Here is a 17,743-nt window from a genome sequence, read left to right on the forward strand (position 1 = left end):
TAATTTAACAGTTTTTTAAACAATTCAAATGTTATTCTCTCTCTCTCTAAATTTTTTTTTTATACCCTAAATTAAAAAAAATTTATTTATTAATGATAATTTTCTTTTATAAATCTCAACATTGTACCTAATTCATCTTTACAGTTAATAATAATAATAATAATAAAAATTTGAAAAATGAATACTATGTATCAATAAATTTTAATAAAAATTTTGAATGTTATTTTCTCTTTTGTTGTTATAAGTATATAAATTATCAGGTACAGTTAATTGATATTAAATTCGTTTAATAAATTATTAAAATAAATTATAATATAATTATAATAATTGAAATTTTACTTTAATGTTTTTTTATTTATTAATATTAATAAAATTCCTTTTCCATGAGTAAAATTTATTATATGCCTTTCATTTTTAATATTAAAAAAAAAAAAGAAACACGTAATAAGTTTTTTTTTTTTTTTTTTTTTTTTTAGACTTCAAACTGGAAAATAATTATTTTAATAACAATTTTAGCGGTCATAATACTTTCACTTTTTCAACATTGAATGTTTTCATTTAGTGCAAGATTGTCGATCGTTTTGGTATAAAAAATTTAATTGAATAAAAAAAAAAAAAAAAAAAAAAAATGAGTGAATCTACAAAAGTTCCTTCATGGGAAGTTCAACATTTAGATGAAGATTTAAATAAAAAACTTTTATCTCATTTTAAAGGAGAACATTTTGCTTTTGTTCAAGTTTGTATACACACACAAACGTTTCTTTGTTTTGTAAATGTGACCTTGATATAAAAAAAAAAAAAATGTTTTTGTTTAGATTGGATCTGGAAAATATTGTTTTCCATATAAATTTTCTTTGGATGCACATTCATATTGGAATTTTAAACCAAGACCAACTGATACCTGGATAGTTACTTATCCTAGATCAGGTAATATATTTTTATATTTTACTAATCGCTTGCAAAAAAACTCATAACTCATTGTGCTTGTTTACTTTTTCAGGCACAACATGGACTCAAGAAATGATATGGCTTATATCAAATAATTTGAATTTTGCTCAAGCCTCTGATATTTTACTTTTGGAACGTTTTCCTTTTTTTGAGTAAGCCTTTACAAAACAAACAAAAATGGATATAAAGTAAGTTTTTAAATTAACTAATTGCAACCTTTTTTTTGCACAGGTTTGGATCATGTGTTGATGATGAAACTTATAAGGAATTTTTATCACTGGCAAAAAATGATGAAATAAAAAAAGGTGTTGATAAGGCATGCGGCCCTGTTTTAAAAGATTTAGAAAATACAACAGAACCTCGTTTTATAAAAACTCATTTGCCCTTTTCACTATTGCCACCATCTTTGCTTACGTGTGGAGCAAAGGTATCGATACTAATAATAATAATAATTATTATAATAATTTGACACGATAAAAAACCTGATTGAAATAATGATAATAAACGGTATATATTTGAATGCATTACAGGTGATTTACGTAGCACGAAATCCAAAAGACGTTGCCATATCATTCTACAACTTTCATAAATTTATAAAAACGTTAAATTTTGTGGGTGATTTTAAAACTTTTTGGAATTTTTTCAAACAAAATTTAATTATTTGGAGTCCATATTGGAATCATGTTAAAGAGGGTTGGGATTTGAGGCATAATCCAAATTTACTTTTTCTCTTTTACGAAGACATGAAAAAAGTAACGTTATTACTAAACTAATTTGATATGCATAAAATAATCTTACCTTTTTTTTTTTTTTTTTAACTTGACGATGATTTTTATTTATCCATAGGATTTGTTTGGAAACGTTAAAAAAATGTCAAACTTTTTACAAAAACAATACACTGATGAAGATTTAAAAAAACTAGTGAGTCACTTAGAATTTGATAATTTTAAAAACAACAAATCCGTTAACATGGAAAGCCTGCGAGATCTCGGAATGCTACTCGATAATGATCAGAAATGCATAAGAGCGGGTAAAACCGGAAGTAGCCAACAATATTTCGATCCGGATATGAATATTGAAGCAAATAAATGGATCGAAGAAAATTTAAAAAAGACAAACATCGAATTTCCGTTAAATTTAATTTAGTGTTATTATATTCTTTTGTTTTTCACTTAAAAAGATTTTTTAACCTTTACGATTTTGAATTAAAGTTTTTTTTTTTTGAAAATAAAATAATTTGTTTTTTTTTTTATTTACTCTTAATCCCGGATTATATATACAAAACGTAAACTATAAAAACACTGAATAAACTAAAGTAGTCCTGAATTATTTAAAACAATTATTATTTATTTCAAAAAAAAAAAACAAGGTAAACAATTTAAAAGTAAATAATTTTATTAAACGTAATAATTGTTTAAAAAAAAAAACATTTTATTTTGTTTAATATATATATATATATATTTTAAAAAAAAAAAAACAAAAACTATAAATATAAATTTTTTTTATACCGTTTTTAAAATAATCATTATATAATTTTAACTAACAAAAATCATTATAATTAATAACTAAATCAGAAAATTTAAAACAAAAAAAAAAAAAAAACAATTAACTATAATGAAAGACTTAAAACAAATTAAAAAATTTTAATCACAGCACGTTTAAATGAAAAAAAAAACTTCTTTGGTTACCTATATGTAATTTTTTAAAAAACAATAGGGTGATAAATTTATTAACTAATTTTTATTATTATTATTATTTTATTAATGAATATAATTGTAAAAAATGAGATCATAAAAATTATGATGAGTATAATATGGAAAATATGACACAAATAATTATTATTTACTTTAAAAAAAAAAAATTATTTAAAAATGAAAAACATCTTTAAAAGTAATCAAAGTGAGTATTAAAAAAGGTTTGAAAAACATTATTTGTTTTAAAATAATGATGAAAACGTTTTCAAATCTTATACAAAAAAGTTTAAGACTGATAACATATTAATATTTATATAATAAAAATTTATAATTTATAATTAAATTAATTATTTTTTTCAACTACAAAAATCCTTCTATAAACTTAAACTTAAATCCATTATTAAAAATAAAATAAAATTTATCTAAAAAACTATTTTTTTTTAAAAAAAAAAATAAAAACAAAACATATTTGATAATAATTTTGGCCTCAATTACAAATTTTTTTTTAAATTTATAAGAAAATCTCTGTTAGAGGACCATGACGTCATTACATAAAACAAAAAAAAATAATAATAATAATGAGTAGGTATGGAAATTACTTTTCCGTCTCCTTTTACACTTAAATAAATTTTTTATAATCTTTGGCTATTTGATTTTTGGTCTTGACATAAAATTAAAAAACTATTTTTTTAAATTTTTTTTTTTTTTTTTTAGGCTTTGTGCCCTGTTTCGTCTGGACTTTCATAAAGTAATGGTTCCCCTCCCAACAGCACAGAATCTCCTGATGCGCTTTGATCTAATATTCCTTTGGCCGACCGACTTTTTTTACGTCTTTGAAAAACTTTCGATAACTGCGCAAATTTGTTTCTTGAAACTGTTGTAAAAAAATTTTAAATTTTTTATAAATGGTACAAATCTTACTTAACGATAAATAAACTTAATGATGAGCAAATAAAAACTTACTTTTACCCATATTTCGAAGTCGTTCTTTAAATGCTTCTATATCTGGTCCTCCGCTTACTTTTTCCTGTACATCTTGATCTAATGTATTCATAAAATCAGGATTAACTCTTAGTTCTGATAAAAATTCTTCATTTTGTAAAAATAAAGCTATCCTTTCATCTTCACCATAATCAACTATTGATTTCTACAACAAAAAGGTATTTAATGATAATACTTATCGAAAGATATTCATTCCCAATATTTAAAATAAAAATGAAATTTCAAATCGAAAAAACTCTTAAAACTTTTTTTTTTTTTTAGGTTTTAACAATTTAAATTTTATAAAAAATTTAATTTATTTATGTACAACCTCTTTTAAATTTTTTTTATTTTTTATTCCTCTAAATTGCCATTTTTTAGGATTTAATTTTTGAAAATTTAATAATAAATTTTTCCACATTACAATTACAAACTATTTATATATATATATATATATATATAACACAAAATACAAAATAAAACTACATAAATAAAAATATTATCGTTAATTTTTTTTTTTTTTTTTTCGTACAATCGACAAATGCTCCTTGAAAACAACTTAATAAATCATGATGGCAAAATGTGACTTAATTTCAGTTAACTAAATTTAATAAGATTGTAAAGGTCAAAAGGTCAATGGTTTGAAATTAAGACATGGAAATAAATATATAATGATATTAGAATTAATGTATTATTCTTTTTTTTTTTTTTTTTTTCAAACTGTAAATGTACTTTTTTTTTTTTATAAACGCCCCATTATCATCTAAACAAATTCTTTGAAAAATAAAAATTGATTGTAAAAATAATTTCATTATTTATAGTTAATTATTAATTAAAAACATTTAAATTCATTTTATTAAAATACCTGATTTTTAAGTTCAATTCTGAGAAAAGTTGGAGGCAATGGACCGAGCAAGGGTGGACTCCATTTTTTTCTGGGATTTGTAAATGGGGGATTTGTTAATGCGACATCGGGAAAATTCAACGGGTTATCTTCCAAACTTTTTATGTTTTCTTTTTCCATTTTTTCCATGTGTAATCTAAGAGCTTCATTTAAATTATCAGTAGTCATTGATAATAACTGATCAATTGTGGCATCAACAGCCCCATTATTAGCTCTTAAAACTTCTTCTATAACATCATGATCCATTTTGGGAAACATTGTCATAAAATCTTGCATTGCTTGTTTGAATTCAATATGGGTTGTGGTATTAATAGGAGTTCCTACTTGTTCACTTTTATTTTCCATACTGTGTCTAATAAATAACAAAATACTTATTTATTTTTAAAAATATTTTTTAGTTTTTAAAAAGCATAATTAAAATTAATTTAAAACAACAATTTACCTTGATCTCTAGATTCGTTTATCAATAGTAAAACCATTTAATAATGATACTTCCAATATTCATATTTTGAATCACAAGCAGCATTTTGAAATTAAAAAATCAATGAATTATTAAATTGGCTTTATGTAGGATAAAAGTTAATACAGATATCAAAACCTTCATTCTGAAAACAAAAGTTAATTCTTTCTTCAAATGATTTTTATTTTGTCAATAAAACAAAAAATCATAAATGTGATTTAGTTTACATACCTATTAAATTTTCAAATTATATCATTTTTGGCAAAAATAAATAAATACAATATATAATTAAAAGAAATAAATCACAGCAAATGAGAAAAATTAAATTCCCTTTTCAAAAGTCTACTCATTGTGAATATATTGTTTAAATAAATTTGTAAATTTATCCGTCAATTTTGTAATGGTAGTCATGTGCTTTGAAAGTTGAGAAAATAAATATTATTCAAAATGGATGAAAATAACGAAAAAAGAATTTTGACTCGATTCAAATCTGAATCCGGAGATGTAATTGAGGGTTTATTAGATTTGCCAGTAAATGTTACAGTTCAAAACCTCCAACGAATGTGTAATGCTCTATTGAAAGAGGTTAGGTTATAAAATTATGTTTTTGATTATTTTTTAAAAATTAAACGTTTTTAATTGAAGTTAAAAAAAATTTTAAATTATTTATTTTATTCAGGATGAAAACACATCATATTTATTTTTTGTCAATGACCAAGAAATTACTGACACACTTGAAAAAGCAATCAAAAAAGATGTTGACAATTCTGAAAATGTGATTGAAATTATATATCAGCAACAAGCTGTATTTAAGGTAAAACCAGTGTCTAGATGTACTAGTTCTTTACCTGGACATGCAGAATCAGTGATATCAGTTAGTTTTGGTCCCAACAGCAGAAATCTAGCTAGTGGTTCTGGTGACACAACTGTTAGACTTTGGGATTTAAATACGCAAACTCCTCATTACACATTAACAGGTCATAAAAATTGGGTTTTATGCTTGTCCTGGACATCAGATGGAAAAAAGCTTGCTTCAGGAGATAAAAATGGTATCATTTTAATTTGGGATCCAATCAATGGAAAACAATTAGGAAAACCCATGACAGGTCACAGAGGGTGGATTACATCATTATCTTGGGAACCCTACCTAAGGTGATTATGGTATTTGCCATATGTTTGTTAATCGCCCACTATTAGTTTTGATGAAACATAATTTTTTTAAGCAGAAATTCAGATTGCAGACATCTAGCTTCTGCTTCCAAAGATGGGACTCTTAGAATATGGGATACTGTTTTAGGCCAAACGCTCAAAGTTCTTTCATCTCACACTAAAAGTGTTACCTGTGTCAAATGGGGTGGAGTAGGTTTAATATATTCTGCCTCTCAAGACAAAACTATTAAAGTGTGGAGATGCTCTGATGGAGTTCTATGCAGAACCCTTGAAGGTCATGCACATTGGGTGAATACTTTAGCACTGAGTACGGAATATGTATTAAAAACTGGTCCTTTCGATCCGATGCAGGCTGAAAATATAGATTTAAATGCAGACAGTCAGTATATAACCTATTAAAATATTGACTTAAATAACAAAATATTAAAATTTTTTTAAATTTTAGAAAAATATTTACAAGAAATAGCTTTATTAAAATATAACAAGGTGAACGTAGATGGAGAAAGGCTTGTATCGGGATCTGATGATTTCACATTATTTTTATGGAAGCCAGAGACTGAAAAGAAACCATTAGCAAGGTTAACAGGGCATCAGCAATTAATCAATGATGTCAAATTTTCTCCTGATGGTAGAGTAATTGCTTCTGCATCATTTGACAAAAGTATTAAGTTATGGGATGCAAAAAATGGAAAATTTCTCGGGGTTTTAAGGGGGCACGTTCAAGCAGTATATGTAATTGCTTGGTCTGCAGATTCTCGATATTTAGTTAGTGGAAGTGCAGATTCAACTCTAAAAGGTTATAATTATTCTAAAATAAATAATTATACAACTTTTTTTTATATATATATTAAACAACTTTTGGTATTTTTAGTGTGGAATATTAAAGAAAAGAGACTAGAAATAGAATTACCTGGCCATGCAGATGAAGTATATGCTGTTGATTGGGCACCGGACGGTTGTGTAGTTGCTTCAGGAGGAAAAGACAAATTATTGCGATTGTAAGTTTTTAAAAAATGAAAAATAAGGTTTAAGTTTAGTTTGTATTTAGTAGTATATACATATATTAAATTAATCAATAATATTAATTTTAGAACTTACATCATATTTTAAAATCGAATTGTAGACGTTCAAAGCTTATTTGCTTTAGTATTTAGAAGCCTTACAGTTAGATTCTTATTGTATATTTTTTATTGCAGTTTAATTAAATTAGTATAATTTTTAATATGAAGTAATTTATTTTTACAGATGGCAGCATTAAGAAAAATAGAAATTATTTAAATTAGTACTCTATTATCTTTCGCCCACTTTTTGATTACGCGAATAATTACCTCTACTTGGGGGTTTGCAGAATTTCTTAATAAAGGTATTATTTCCGACAAAATTTCTCGTGGTTGTTTTTTTGCTATGATCATTTGAAATAATCCGCAACAAGCTCCTCTCTTACCTTCCCAATACTCCGGCAAAGGATCTAAACGTTCTAAAACGTCAAAAGCTTTAGCAGCGTAATAAAATTCTCCCATTTTGTAAGAATCATTTGCAATTAATTGTAATAGACTAAACGATTCGGAACTTGTATCAAGTTTTAAATATAATTCCCACGCTTTTTGAGGTTTTTTATTCATTATATAGCACCTACATAAATGACTTATATAACAGTAATCGTTTCTTAGCTTTTCACTCTGAATTAATAATAAAGTTTCTTCTGCTTCGGCAAAAGAACCTAACGCAACCTGAGCTTGTGAAAAGTTAAAATTAAAATGGTCGTCATTAAAAAAATAACTTTTTATTGATGATAGGTAAGTGTGAACTTGATCAAATTGATGAATTAAGAAATAATAAGAAGCCATGCATTGGCGTCCTGGAATCGTGTCACATTCACTGACGCTTGTACCCACTAATTGAAAATACTGTTGTGCAATTTTTAAATATTCTTGTAAACCAGATTCTTGCCCAAGAGCCGCATTAACTACTCCTTTTAAGATGTATTCTTGAGGAACAGCCGGATCTAACGATTTGATTAATTCATAAGCTTCTTGTGTTTCATCTTGTTTTAAGTAGTAAATGACCAAATTCAATCGCGCTTCTGGTATGATATTTAATAAGGGAGGTAAAATTTGTAATGCTTCTTCGCCTCCCTTAAAGACAACATTATTGTGCTTAATTAAGTCGCTACCGAATCCTAAATTTGTAGTACATTGATCTGTTAATATTTTCAGTTCAGCTTCAGCCGTTTTTCCACTGTATAATTTAAAGTTATTGCAAGCTTTTAAATTTACCGCTATTATTGAATCTGGATGCTGTTGCAAATAAATATTTAATACTTCTTGTGAAACATCGTAGTATCCCAACTTATAGTAGCAGAGTGCAACATAAACATTGAGCGCCGTGTATTCTCTGTTGTGCAACAATACTCTTTTGTAAATATCAATAGCTTCTTGATAATGTGCTCTTAAATAATGAATAGAAGCTAATGACAATTGATCTTGAATATTATCATTTAATTGCTGATGAAATTCCAATAATTTTTTTTCATCTCCAATTTTATGACTTAAATGAAATTGAAGTCGCGTTTTCAAATCAGAGTTATCGGCTTTTAATACCCATTCCAAAGCTTCGGAATAATGACCCAAAAAAAAATAACAGCAAGCTAAATTAAGATAAATTTCACTATTTTTTTCTTTAAAATTTTTGTACACTTCTGCAGCTTTTTCATAATCTCCTAAGTGGAAATAACAAAATCCGAGCCACTGTTCGGAATCGTGAGAGGCTTTAGACTGTAAAACGGTTACGGCTCCAACATAATCTCTTTTTTGTATGAAATCTTTGAAGTTATATTCGGATTTTTTATTTGTCAAATCGTTATTTTCTAAAATACTTACATTAGATCTAGATAATATCATTTTACTAAAAAAAAAAGTATATTTTAGATAAAAATTAAATTACTATGGAAACCGCTAAAATTTCAGGGCTCTATTGCGCCATTTTGGAGCCTCTTTTAAAACACAAATATTATCAACTGTTAATGTTTCAACGATGTTATGGGCATTCTACTTAGTAAATTATAGCAATTTTTTTTATGGATCAACAAAATATTTTAGTTTTTGGATGCCTAACTTTGGCAGTCGCTATTAGTGCATTTATATTATGGGGGCCTTCTCCTCGACCTAAAAAGAAAAAAGGTAATTTTTTAATAAAATTTTTTCTATTTTAACAATTCATTTAAGTAGACAAAATTGAATTTTAATAACATTTAATATGTTTAGGACATATATTAGGACTTGTTAATTTGGGTTCTACGTGTTTTTTAAATACATTATTACAAGCATTGGCTTCGTGTGCAGTTTTTTTGGAATGGCTTAGTCAACAAAAGCACGAAGAAAATTCTCTGACAACTTCTTTATACCATGCACTATGGGGTAGGTTTTTTTGCAAAGAAGTGTATTTAAAAGTGTTATGTAGAAAAAAATTATATAGTCATAATTTAAATAAGCAGCAAAATATTAATTTTTATACAAAATATTATTTTTTAAAATTGCTTTTAGTGCTAAACGGAGGAGGAACAGATGATGTTTTTGCTCCTGTTGAGGTTCTTAGAGCTTTAAAAAGGCATGGTTGGATGGTTTCTTCTGGAGAACAAGATGCTCATGAATTATTTAATGTAATAGTTTCTACTTTGCAAGAAGAAAGTAATAAAGCCTTTAAGGTCAGTAAAATTAATATAAAGATTTTCATGACAAATAGCAATATAATTCTGAGCGAGTGAAATCATTATTTTTACAGGTTGGTTCTTTGTCAGATGCTTTATGTTCATCTGAAACGCTTTCGCAAGCATCTGAAATATTAGAAGATTCAGAAGGAGTGGAAAATAATGTTTTAAAAGAAATTGTACCTGAAAAAAATTTTTCTACAAAAGATAAAGATAATGTAAAAAAATTAAATTTAGGTGAGGGAGATGATGGTCATTCTTTGGGATTGACTTGTGAAAACAGTAGCAGTGATACATTTACAAATTATGAGGATGCATTAGATAAATTAAATCATGGTGATAGTGTTTCACAGTCGAGTACAGTAGTTTTTTACTATATGGATGAAGATTCTGATGCAAGTAATGTGAATTGTAGTGGAGATTTAGATGACTCTCCAAATAAACTTTATAAAAAAAATAAAGAAAGTGATGTAAGCTCAAAAACAAATTTTACTAAAAGTTATATTCAAAAATTTAAAGCTTCACAAGAAAGTTTTAAGGAAAAGTCACCTGAATTTTCTGGTTATTATGACAGAATTAGTGGATGTTCTCCTTGTAATCTTCCTCAAGCTGATTATCCTCCGTTCCAAGGATTATTGACAAGTACTCTTCAATGTTCAGAATGTGGACATCATTCTTCTCTAAGATATGACACTTTTGACAGTGTTTCCCTTCCACTTGGTGATAATTTTCCTTTTCCGGTACAAAAATTGCAAGATTTACTGCAAAAATTTGTTAAAACCGAAGTTATTTCTGATGTAGATTGTGAAAAGTGTTGTAAAAAAACAACAGCTTTTAAAACGTTAAATTTTGGAAAGGTAAATCTTTTATTTTTTTACATTCATTATTAAGCATTCAAATTAATAAGACAAATGAAATAAATTTAAAGCTTTTATAAATTATTTGTCTTTTTGAGGGATAATCATTTACAAGTTGTGGTAAAAAAAAATATTTATATTGCAGCTGCCCTATTGTTTATGCTTGAGAATTGCAAGAACTGCTTGGCATTCCTATTCTAGCACACCAACAAAAAGAGAAGATTATGTTGACTTTCCTGAATATTTGCCAATGGACGATTACACAGTTTTTTCCCGTTTGAAAAAAGGAAATTCTATGACGTCTATACAGACGGATAAGTCAAATAACGTGTTTGGAAAAGAAAGAACGTACAAGCATTTATACAGATTAAAAAGTGTCGTTGTGCACTTGGGTGGAGTTAATTCTGGTCATTTTCTCACATACAGAAGAGGAGCTTTAAATACTTCAAAAAGGCATAGGTAAAATAAAAAAAAATTAAAAAATGCATGTTTAAATAGATATAAGCATGAAAAAATATTTTAACACAGCCTAACACAGCCATAATTTCATAATTTTGCATGAGAACTCGAGGAATGGTTAAAAATAATAATTGTCATATTTAAATTTATTTAATTCTTTTACAGTAGTAAAAGAAAAATTATTCTAGTACATAATGATAAGATTTTTATTATTATTATTATTATTATTATTATTATTTATTATTTTGCTTTTTGTTAGAAATTTTCTTTTAACTTTTATATTGGTGTAGTAGGTGCTTATTTTTTTTTTATTTAATTTTCTTCTTTGCAGGGTAGGAAAACTGGCTGGGGCATGCATGGACAGTCAAAGGTAACTTATTATGTAATTAAAAAGAAATTAAATAATAATAATAATCCCAGTTTGAAATACAACAAATAAATAAATAGAAAATAATATTTTACATACATGAAACATAACCTAAACGACATTGATTATAATCGACCAAATTGTAAAATTTAATTCCCATCCCTGAGATTCATTTTTTTTCTTCTTCTCTTTAATAAAATAAATTTTCTTGGCGGGAACGAATACATTCATTATTTATAACTCTATTTTAGATGGTATTTGACATCGGATGACAATGTCAAAATGTCAACGTTGTACGAAGCCATGGATTCAATTGCATACATGCTTTTTTACGAAAAATGTTTTCCGGAAAACGGATCTGGAAATGACACGCCGCAAAAAAACGTTTATTTATTTGATAATAGTCTGAGTAGTACGTAGTGATAACATTTGGTTATAAAAAAAAATTTATTTTAAACCACCGTAGAATATTAAATTAGTAAATTGTCAATGAATGTTGTTAAAAAGTACTCTCATAAATTATTAAAAAAAAAATTTTTTAAATATATTTTTTTGATTTTTTTTTTTTTTTTTCTTGTTAAAACATGCTTTTTAGAATAAGGTTTTTTTTTTTTTTTCTTGCTGTCGTTGTGATATTTTACTTGATGTTTCTTAATTAATGTATTTAAAAGAATTTTTTTTTTTTTAATACGAATTGTATTAAAATTTATTAAAATAATAATAAGGCAAGCGATTTGTTTTCAATGATTTATTTAATTTTCTAATTATTGCATCAAAAAGTTTGTCAAAAAGAATGTTTTTTGTTTAATTTTATGTTTTGAATTGAACAAGGGTGAGTAATTATGTCATTAAGATATGCATAGCATTGTAATAAACTTTGTCAGATTGATAAAACTGTATTCGATATGAATGCACAATCTTATCAATTGTTGGTTTGTATGGAAATCTTAAAATAATGGTTCCCTATCTTAAACCTTGTAAAATATGTTGACTAAAGCCATAGAGACAATCAAGTTTACAAGAAAATAAATCAACAGTTGAACTTTACCGATGACCAAGTATCCAGATGTACATTTAGAACATAGATAAAATTCAAATTATAAAGTCAAAAAAAGTACTTTGGATATGACTATTTTAACCATTGATTAGATACAATTGAAATAATTAATTTATAATTATTAATTGTTTGATAATTCAAATCTAGAGGGATCAAATACAAGGGCAGATTTTTATTAAATATTAGGAAGTGAAAATAGTTATTGATATCCCTTAGAAAAATAACCCTCATGTAATATCATTATGTAATTTACCATGAAAATGTAATCTTTGGGTTTTTATCGAGTAAAAATAAATAAACTTTACTAATGTAGAACAAAAGACTTAACTTTAATTTTTGAAAATTTTAAAATGTGTTGTTATTATTATTAATAATTGTATAAAACATATTAATATTTAAAACAAAAACAAAAAGAATAAATATTTAATTACTAAAACATGTATTTCCAGATAAAAATGTTTACTTAGTTCAATACATTTAGTTTAAATATTTTGGGATGTTAAAAAAATATAATAAAAGATATTTTTCGTGAAATATGAAACATTTTAATTGAAAACTTCTATTTAAAAAACATAATGTAATTTAGACATTTAAAAAAAATTGGTTTGTCATTAAAAACAAAGGGGTTTACTGCTTTGTAAATTATCATGACTTTTGTTGATAAGTAAAATCTATTTGTATACTTCATAGAAGTTACACAAAGAATTCAATTAATTTATGAAATAAAAAAATGTATAATAATTAAAAAAATGTCAAATTACTAGTATAAATTACAATTAAATTTTATTAAGCCAAAAATATAAAAATAACTGCTCTAACTAAAAAAAAAAAAAAAATTCAAATTTTAGAAATACAATTATTTTCATTGAATAGCTGAATCATTGAATCTTTTCTATAGCATTTGCAAAATAATATTACATAAATATTGTAAAAAAAAAATTGAGTATTTATTGTAAAATGCTTAAAATAGTAAAATAAAAATTAAATAAAAATTTTAACTTAAATTTTTTAAATAAAAGTATTAACGTCTCTAAGAAAACAAAGGCCCTGAAAATATTATATATTTTGTTGATTGAGAAATTTACATAGTAAGTAAAATTTTATTGTTTCACACTACAAAGCAATTTATTTTGTCTTTGTTTTTTTTTTTTTTTTTTACATTTATCTTCTATATTATTGTGTGTAGTGTTTTTATGTTAGTGCAATTACGTAGAAACTATATTATAAGAAGAAATGTTATTTTGGATAAATAAATAAATAAATAATAAAGTCATATACGTATTCTATAATGGAAACAGTTGGTGATTACGAATACACAACTAAAGATTTAATAGGCCATGGAGCTTTTGCTGTTGTTTTTAAGGGTCGACATCGTTCGGTAATTTTTCGTTTTATTAAATTTAATAGTAAATCATAATCAATCGAATTTATATTTAGATTACCATTTACATTTTTTTATAAAATTTACATATTTTATTTACATTTATTTATTTATATTTGTGTTTTACGTAATTAGAAAAAAAATGTAAGATTTTTTCACTTTATTTTAAATATTTTAAATTTTTTTAGAATCCAAATCTAATTGTTGCTATCAAAAGCATAACGAAAAAAAATCTGGCAAAATCTCATAATTTGTTAGGAAAAGAAATTAAAATTTTAAAGGAGCTTACAGAGTTACATCATGAAAATGTTGTAGCTTTATTGGATTGTAAAGAAACTCCTTTAAATGTTTTTTTGGTTATGGAATATTGTAATGGTGGTGATTTGGCCGACTATTTAAGCGGTTGGTATTTTAAATACTTTTTTAAAAAAACCTTAAAAAAATTTTTTAAAACTGTTTTTTAGTTTTCAATATTTATTTTCTTTAAATGACAAGGGAAATACATAAATTTTATTATATTAATTTACTTTAGCAAAAGGAACATTAAGTGAAGACACTATTAGGTTATTTTTGTGTCAACTTGCTGGAGCTATGAAGGCATTACACGATAAAGGAGTTGTTCATAGAGATTTAAAGCCACAGAATATTCTGCTAAGCCATGATCGAAAATCTAACCCTCCACATCCTCAAGATATCACATTAAAAATTGGTTTGTTGTACTTCAAGAATCAATTTTAAATAATAAATACCATCATATGTAATAAATTATATAAATTTCAGCTGATTTCGGATTTGCTAGATTTTTGCAAGATGGTGTGATGGCAGCTACATTATGCGGTTCACCAATGTATATGGCTCCTGAAGTCATTATGTCTCTTCAGTATGATGCTAAAGCAGATCTTTGGTCACTGGGTACAATAGTTTTTCAGTGTCTGACTGGTATTGCACCTTTTCAAGCTCAAACTCCTCAAGCACTAAAACAGTTTTATGAAAAAAATTCAAATCTTGCTCCTAAGTTAGTATTTCGAGAAATCATATTTTGAATTTTTTTTTTTTTTTAAATTTTTTCAAAAGTATTTGTTTGCTCTCATTTAGTAAAAAATATTTTTTTACTCTTCATTATAACAAATAATAATATTATTTTATAGAATTCCTAATGGTACATCTCCGGAATTGGTATCACTATTGAATGGTCTTCTTCGAAGAAATGCCAAAGATAGAATGTCATTTGACGTTTTTTTTAATCATCCATTCCTTAGACCTCCATCTCCGGTCAACAATAAACCAGGTACGACAAACGACAAATTATTAACAGTTAATAAATAGAAGAATTCAATTTTTATTTCAAAATATTTATTTTTATAAAAATTTAGTTGAACTTGGAGTTTCTCCCGTTACACCGAGACCTTCCTCACCACCAGCTTCTTCATGCGAAAGCCCAGAAGAAACTGATGATTTTGTTTTAGTTCCTGCAAATTTACCTTTCGAAGATAAAGGGTAAAACTTTTTTTTCATATATATATACATATTAAAACTATTGATGTATATATAATGTTTCAGTCAAATTTTTATACAAAACAAAATTGTTTTCTTTTTGTAAAAACAATGAAGATACAAACTACAATTTTCTATTATAATTTATATTTAAAGTTATAGAGACAAATGATAGACAGTAATCGAATAACACTCGAATATTAAACAAATCAAGAAGTTTAAAAAAGATAAAAAAAAAAAAATTTTATTTAAAACTATATTATGGTTACACATGGTGTTCATCTAACTCGTTAGAGTTACAATAAAATTTTTTTTTTTTTTCATCATTTTATAATTTAGTCTTCTTGGTTACCAACAAAACGAATAGTTTTAAATATTTTTTTAACAAAAAAAATTTTTAGATGCGAATTGTTTATTTCATTTCAATACTTTTTTGCATTTTGTTTTAGCGAAGCAAAGCATGGTTTATTCTAGTAATTTAGTATTTCTAATTATAGCACTTAAAAAAACTTATTAAATTTAATATTCTCAGAATGAGTTCTGCTGCTAGTCCTCCTAGACCAAGTTTTTTGCCTGTAGACGCAACCGAACCTATACCAGTACCTTCCCCTTCCAAGGTAAAAAAAAAAAAAAAATTTAATTACATAATTGTTATGTTAATATATTTAATTTGGTAATTATAAAACAATTGATTTTTTTTTTTTTTAGAATGTAGTGCCTAGGTCGCAACCCATTAGCATGAAAAGGAAAAGCTCTCAAAATTCTGGATTGGGTGTCCAAGGTTTATCAATCGGCTCATTATCTCCTCCTGCAGTACAATTTGTTTTGGGTACGCCCCCAGGTACCAGAAGACGATCTGCATCGGGAAGTTCTTGCGAAACTCCTCCTCCCGTAACGACTTGGCCCGTGTCTCCTTCTGGGGCTTCTTCCTTAAGGCGTTCAGGTACCATTAATTTACATGACTTTAAAGCAATCTTTTTTAAAAACCTTTTTTTTTTTTTTTTTAGTAATTTGACATAAATATTTTTATGTTGATTTCAGGTAACAGCTCACCCATTTTAGTGGGTCCTTTAGCAGTTTTTGGATCTCCTCCGCAAGAGGGATTAAAACAGTCGACGCCCAGAGCGATGACATTACCGGATTTTCAAAATAGCTTAGGCTTTAGAAATTTATTCTCCAGAGATGGCAGTAACATGCCATTGACGTTCATTGCTCCAGAATTACCCGAGGAAACGTTATTACACAGAGAACATAACGAAACATTAGCGAAATTAAATTTTGTACTTGCATTGTCACAATGCGTCGTAGAAGTGGCCAAGCAAAGGGCGAGTCCATTAGAAAACGTTCAAGGCAATACGGAAACGAGCCGGCGAGCTGAACAATTGGTTTTATTAGTTCGAGCTTTACAACTTTTAAGCTCGGGTTTGGGTCTCGCTTCCGAACAATTACAAAATGGTCAACTTCAACCATCTGCTTCGGTTAAAAGCGGTGAATACCTTTCCTAATTTTGTTTGTACCTTTTTTTACCTTTTTTTTCCATTTAAATATTTTTGTTATTATTTGCTGCAGTTGTGAGTGTCATGCATAACAAATTTCGACAGTGTTTAACCGATTGCAAAGCTTTAGATGCTCCAGGATTACTGAATAGAACTGATTTAGATACTTCAATAACGGCAGATAAAATTCTTTATACCCATGCAATAAAAATGGTAAATACACGAACATCATCATCCATCTTTAAACTTTAGAATTGAATCTTGTTAATAATAATAATTTTGTTTTTTCTTATGCGACAGTGTCAGAGTGCAGCTTTAGATGAGCTTTTCGGAAATCCAGAAGATTGTTTTCAAAGGTATCAAAGTGCTCAAATTTTATTGCACAGTTTAAGTCAACAAGTTAGTCATCACCAAGATAGAGCTTTATTAACAAAATGTAAGTTTTGCTTACTTTATTTGTATCCGATGCTGAATGAAAAACAAACTAAAAATTTTTACCCGCGAAAAAAATAAATGCCACGATTTTTAAAATGGCGTCCTTTTTTCAGATAAAGATGCCGTAGAAAAAAGATTATTTGTATTACAGCAACAGGGATATATTTACTCAACGTAAAATTATTTCTGTCATTAAAAAAAAAACGATTTTAGATTTACCTCGGAAAAAAAAAAAAAAAAAAAAAAAAATGTTAGATCCAGTATCAATTTTTTATTTTATTTTATTTTTAAAATTTCAAAATCACGTTAAAATGGTTTATTTTTATTTAATTAA

The 17,743-nt window shown here is 26.2% G+C and overlaps 6 protein-coding genes across 6 annotated transcripts; 4 read left to right on the forward strand and 2 right to left on the reverse strand.

Moving 5' to 3' along the window:
* Positions 1–628: 628 nt before the first annotated feature.
* Positions 629–2,094, forward strand: Phum_PHUM233610 (uncharacterized protein; the record flags this gene model as incomplete). The annotated part of the gene is made up of 6 exons (XM_002426002.1): positions 629–736; positions 816–927; positions 1,001–1,100; positions 1,180–1,375; positions 1,479–1,700; positions 1,795–2,094. The coding sequence occupies 6 exons, from the start codon at positions 629–631 to the stop codon at positions 2,092–2,094; spliced, it is 1,038 nt and encodes a 345-aa protein (XP_002426047.1).
* A 1,180-nt stretch (positions 2,095–3,274) lies between these two features.
* Positions 3,275–4,872, reverse strand: Phum_PHUM233620 (uncharacterized protein; the record flags this gene model as incomplete). Its single annotated transcript, XM_002426003.1, has 4 exons — positions 3,275–3,303; positions 3,382–3,516; positions 3,606–3,779; positions 4,533–4,872. The coding sequence occupies 4 exons, from the start codon at positions 4,870–4,872 to the stop codon at positions 3,275–3,277; spliced, it is 678 nt and encodes a 225-aa protein (XP_002426048.1).
* Positions 4,873–5,434: 562 nt separating this feature from the next.
* Phum_PHUM233630 (uncharacterized protein) lies at positions 5,435–7,159 on the forward strand (the record flags this gene model as incomplete). Its single annotated transcript, XM_002426004.1, has 5 exons — positions 5,435–5,572; positions 5,667–6,139; positions 6,214–6,536; positions 6,603–6,953; positions 7,029–7,159. 5 exons carry the CDS (start codon positions 5,435–5,437, stop codon positions 7,157–7,159), a joined length of 1,416 nt encoding a protein of 471 aa, XP_002426049.1.
* Positions 7,160–7,431: 272 nt separating this feature from the next.
* On the reverse strand, positions 7,432–9,057 carry Phum_PHUM233640 (uncharacterized protein; the record flags this gene model as incomplete). Its single annotated transcript, XM_002426005.1, has 1 exon — positions 7,432–9,057. The coding sequence occupies one exon, from the start codon at positions 9,055–9,057 to the stop codon at positions 7,432–7,434; it is 1,626 nt and encodes a 541-aa protein (XP_002426050.1).
* A 176-nt stretch (positions 9,058–9,233) lies between these two features.
* On the forward strand, positions 9,234–11,966 carry Phum_PHUM233650 (ubiquitin-specific protease, putative; the record flags this gene model as incomplete). Its single annotated transcript, XM_002426006.1, has 7 exons — positions 9,234–9,336; positions 9,421–9,573; positions 9,700–9,860; positions 9,938–10,720; positions 10,866–11,179; positions 11,511–11,549; positions 11,798–11,966. 7 exons carry the CDS (start codon positions 9,234–9,236, stop codon positions 11,964–11,966), a joined length of 1,722 nt encoding a protein of 573 aa, XP_002426051.1.
* Positions 11,967–13,891: 1,925 nt separating this feature from the next.
* Phum_PHUM233660 (serine/threonine-protein kinase ULK2, putative) lies at positions 13,892–17,587 on the forward strand (the record flags this gene model as incomplete). Its single annotated transcript, XM_002426007.1, has 12 exons — positions 13,892–13,981; positions 14,173–14,386; positions 14,517–14,693; positions 14,765–14,999; positions 15,133–15,272; positions 15,358–15,481; positions 16,011–16,095; positions 16,187–16,421; positions 16,520–16,966; positions 17,048–17,187; positions 17,275–17,410; positions 17,523–17,587. The coding sequence occupies 12 exons, from the start codon at positions 13,892–13,894 to the stop codon at positions 17,585–17,587; spliced, it is 2,088 nt and encodes a 695-aa protein (XP_002426052.1).
* Between the last annotated feature and the right edge of the window lie 156 nt (positions 17,588–17,743).

Source organism: Pediculus humanus, genomic scaffold (assembly GCF_000006295.1).
Source record: "Pediculus humanus corporis 1103172107597 genomic scaffold, whole genome shotgun sequence".
Lineage (NCBI taxonomy): Eukaryota > Metazoa > Arthropoda > Insecta > Psocodea > Pediculidae > Pediculus > Pediculus humanus.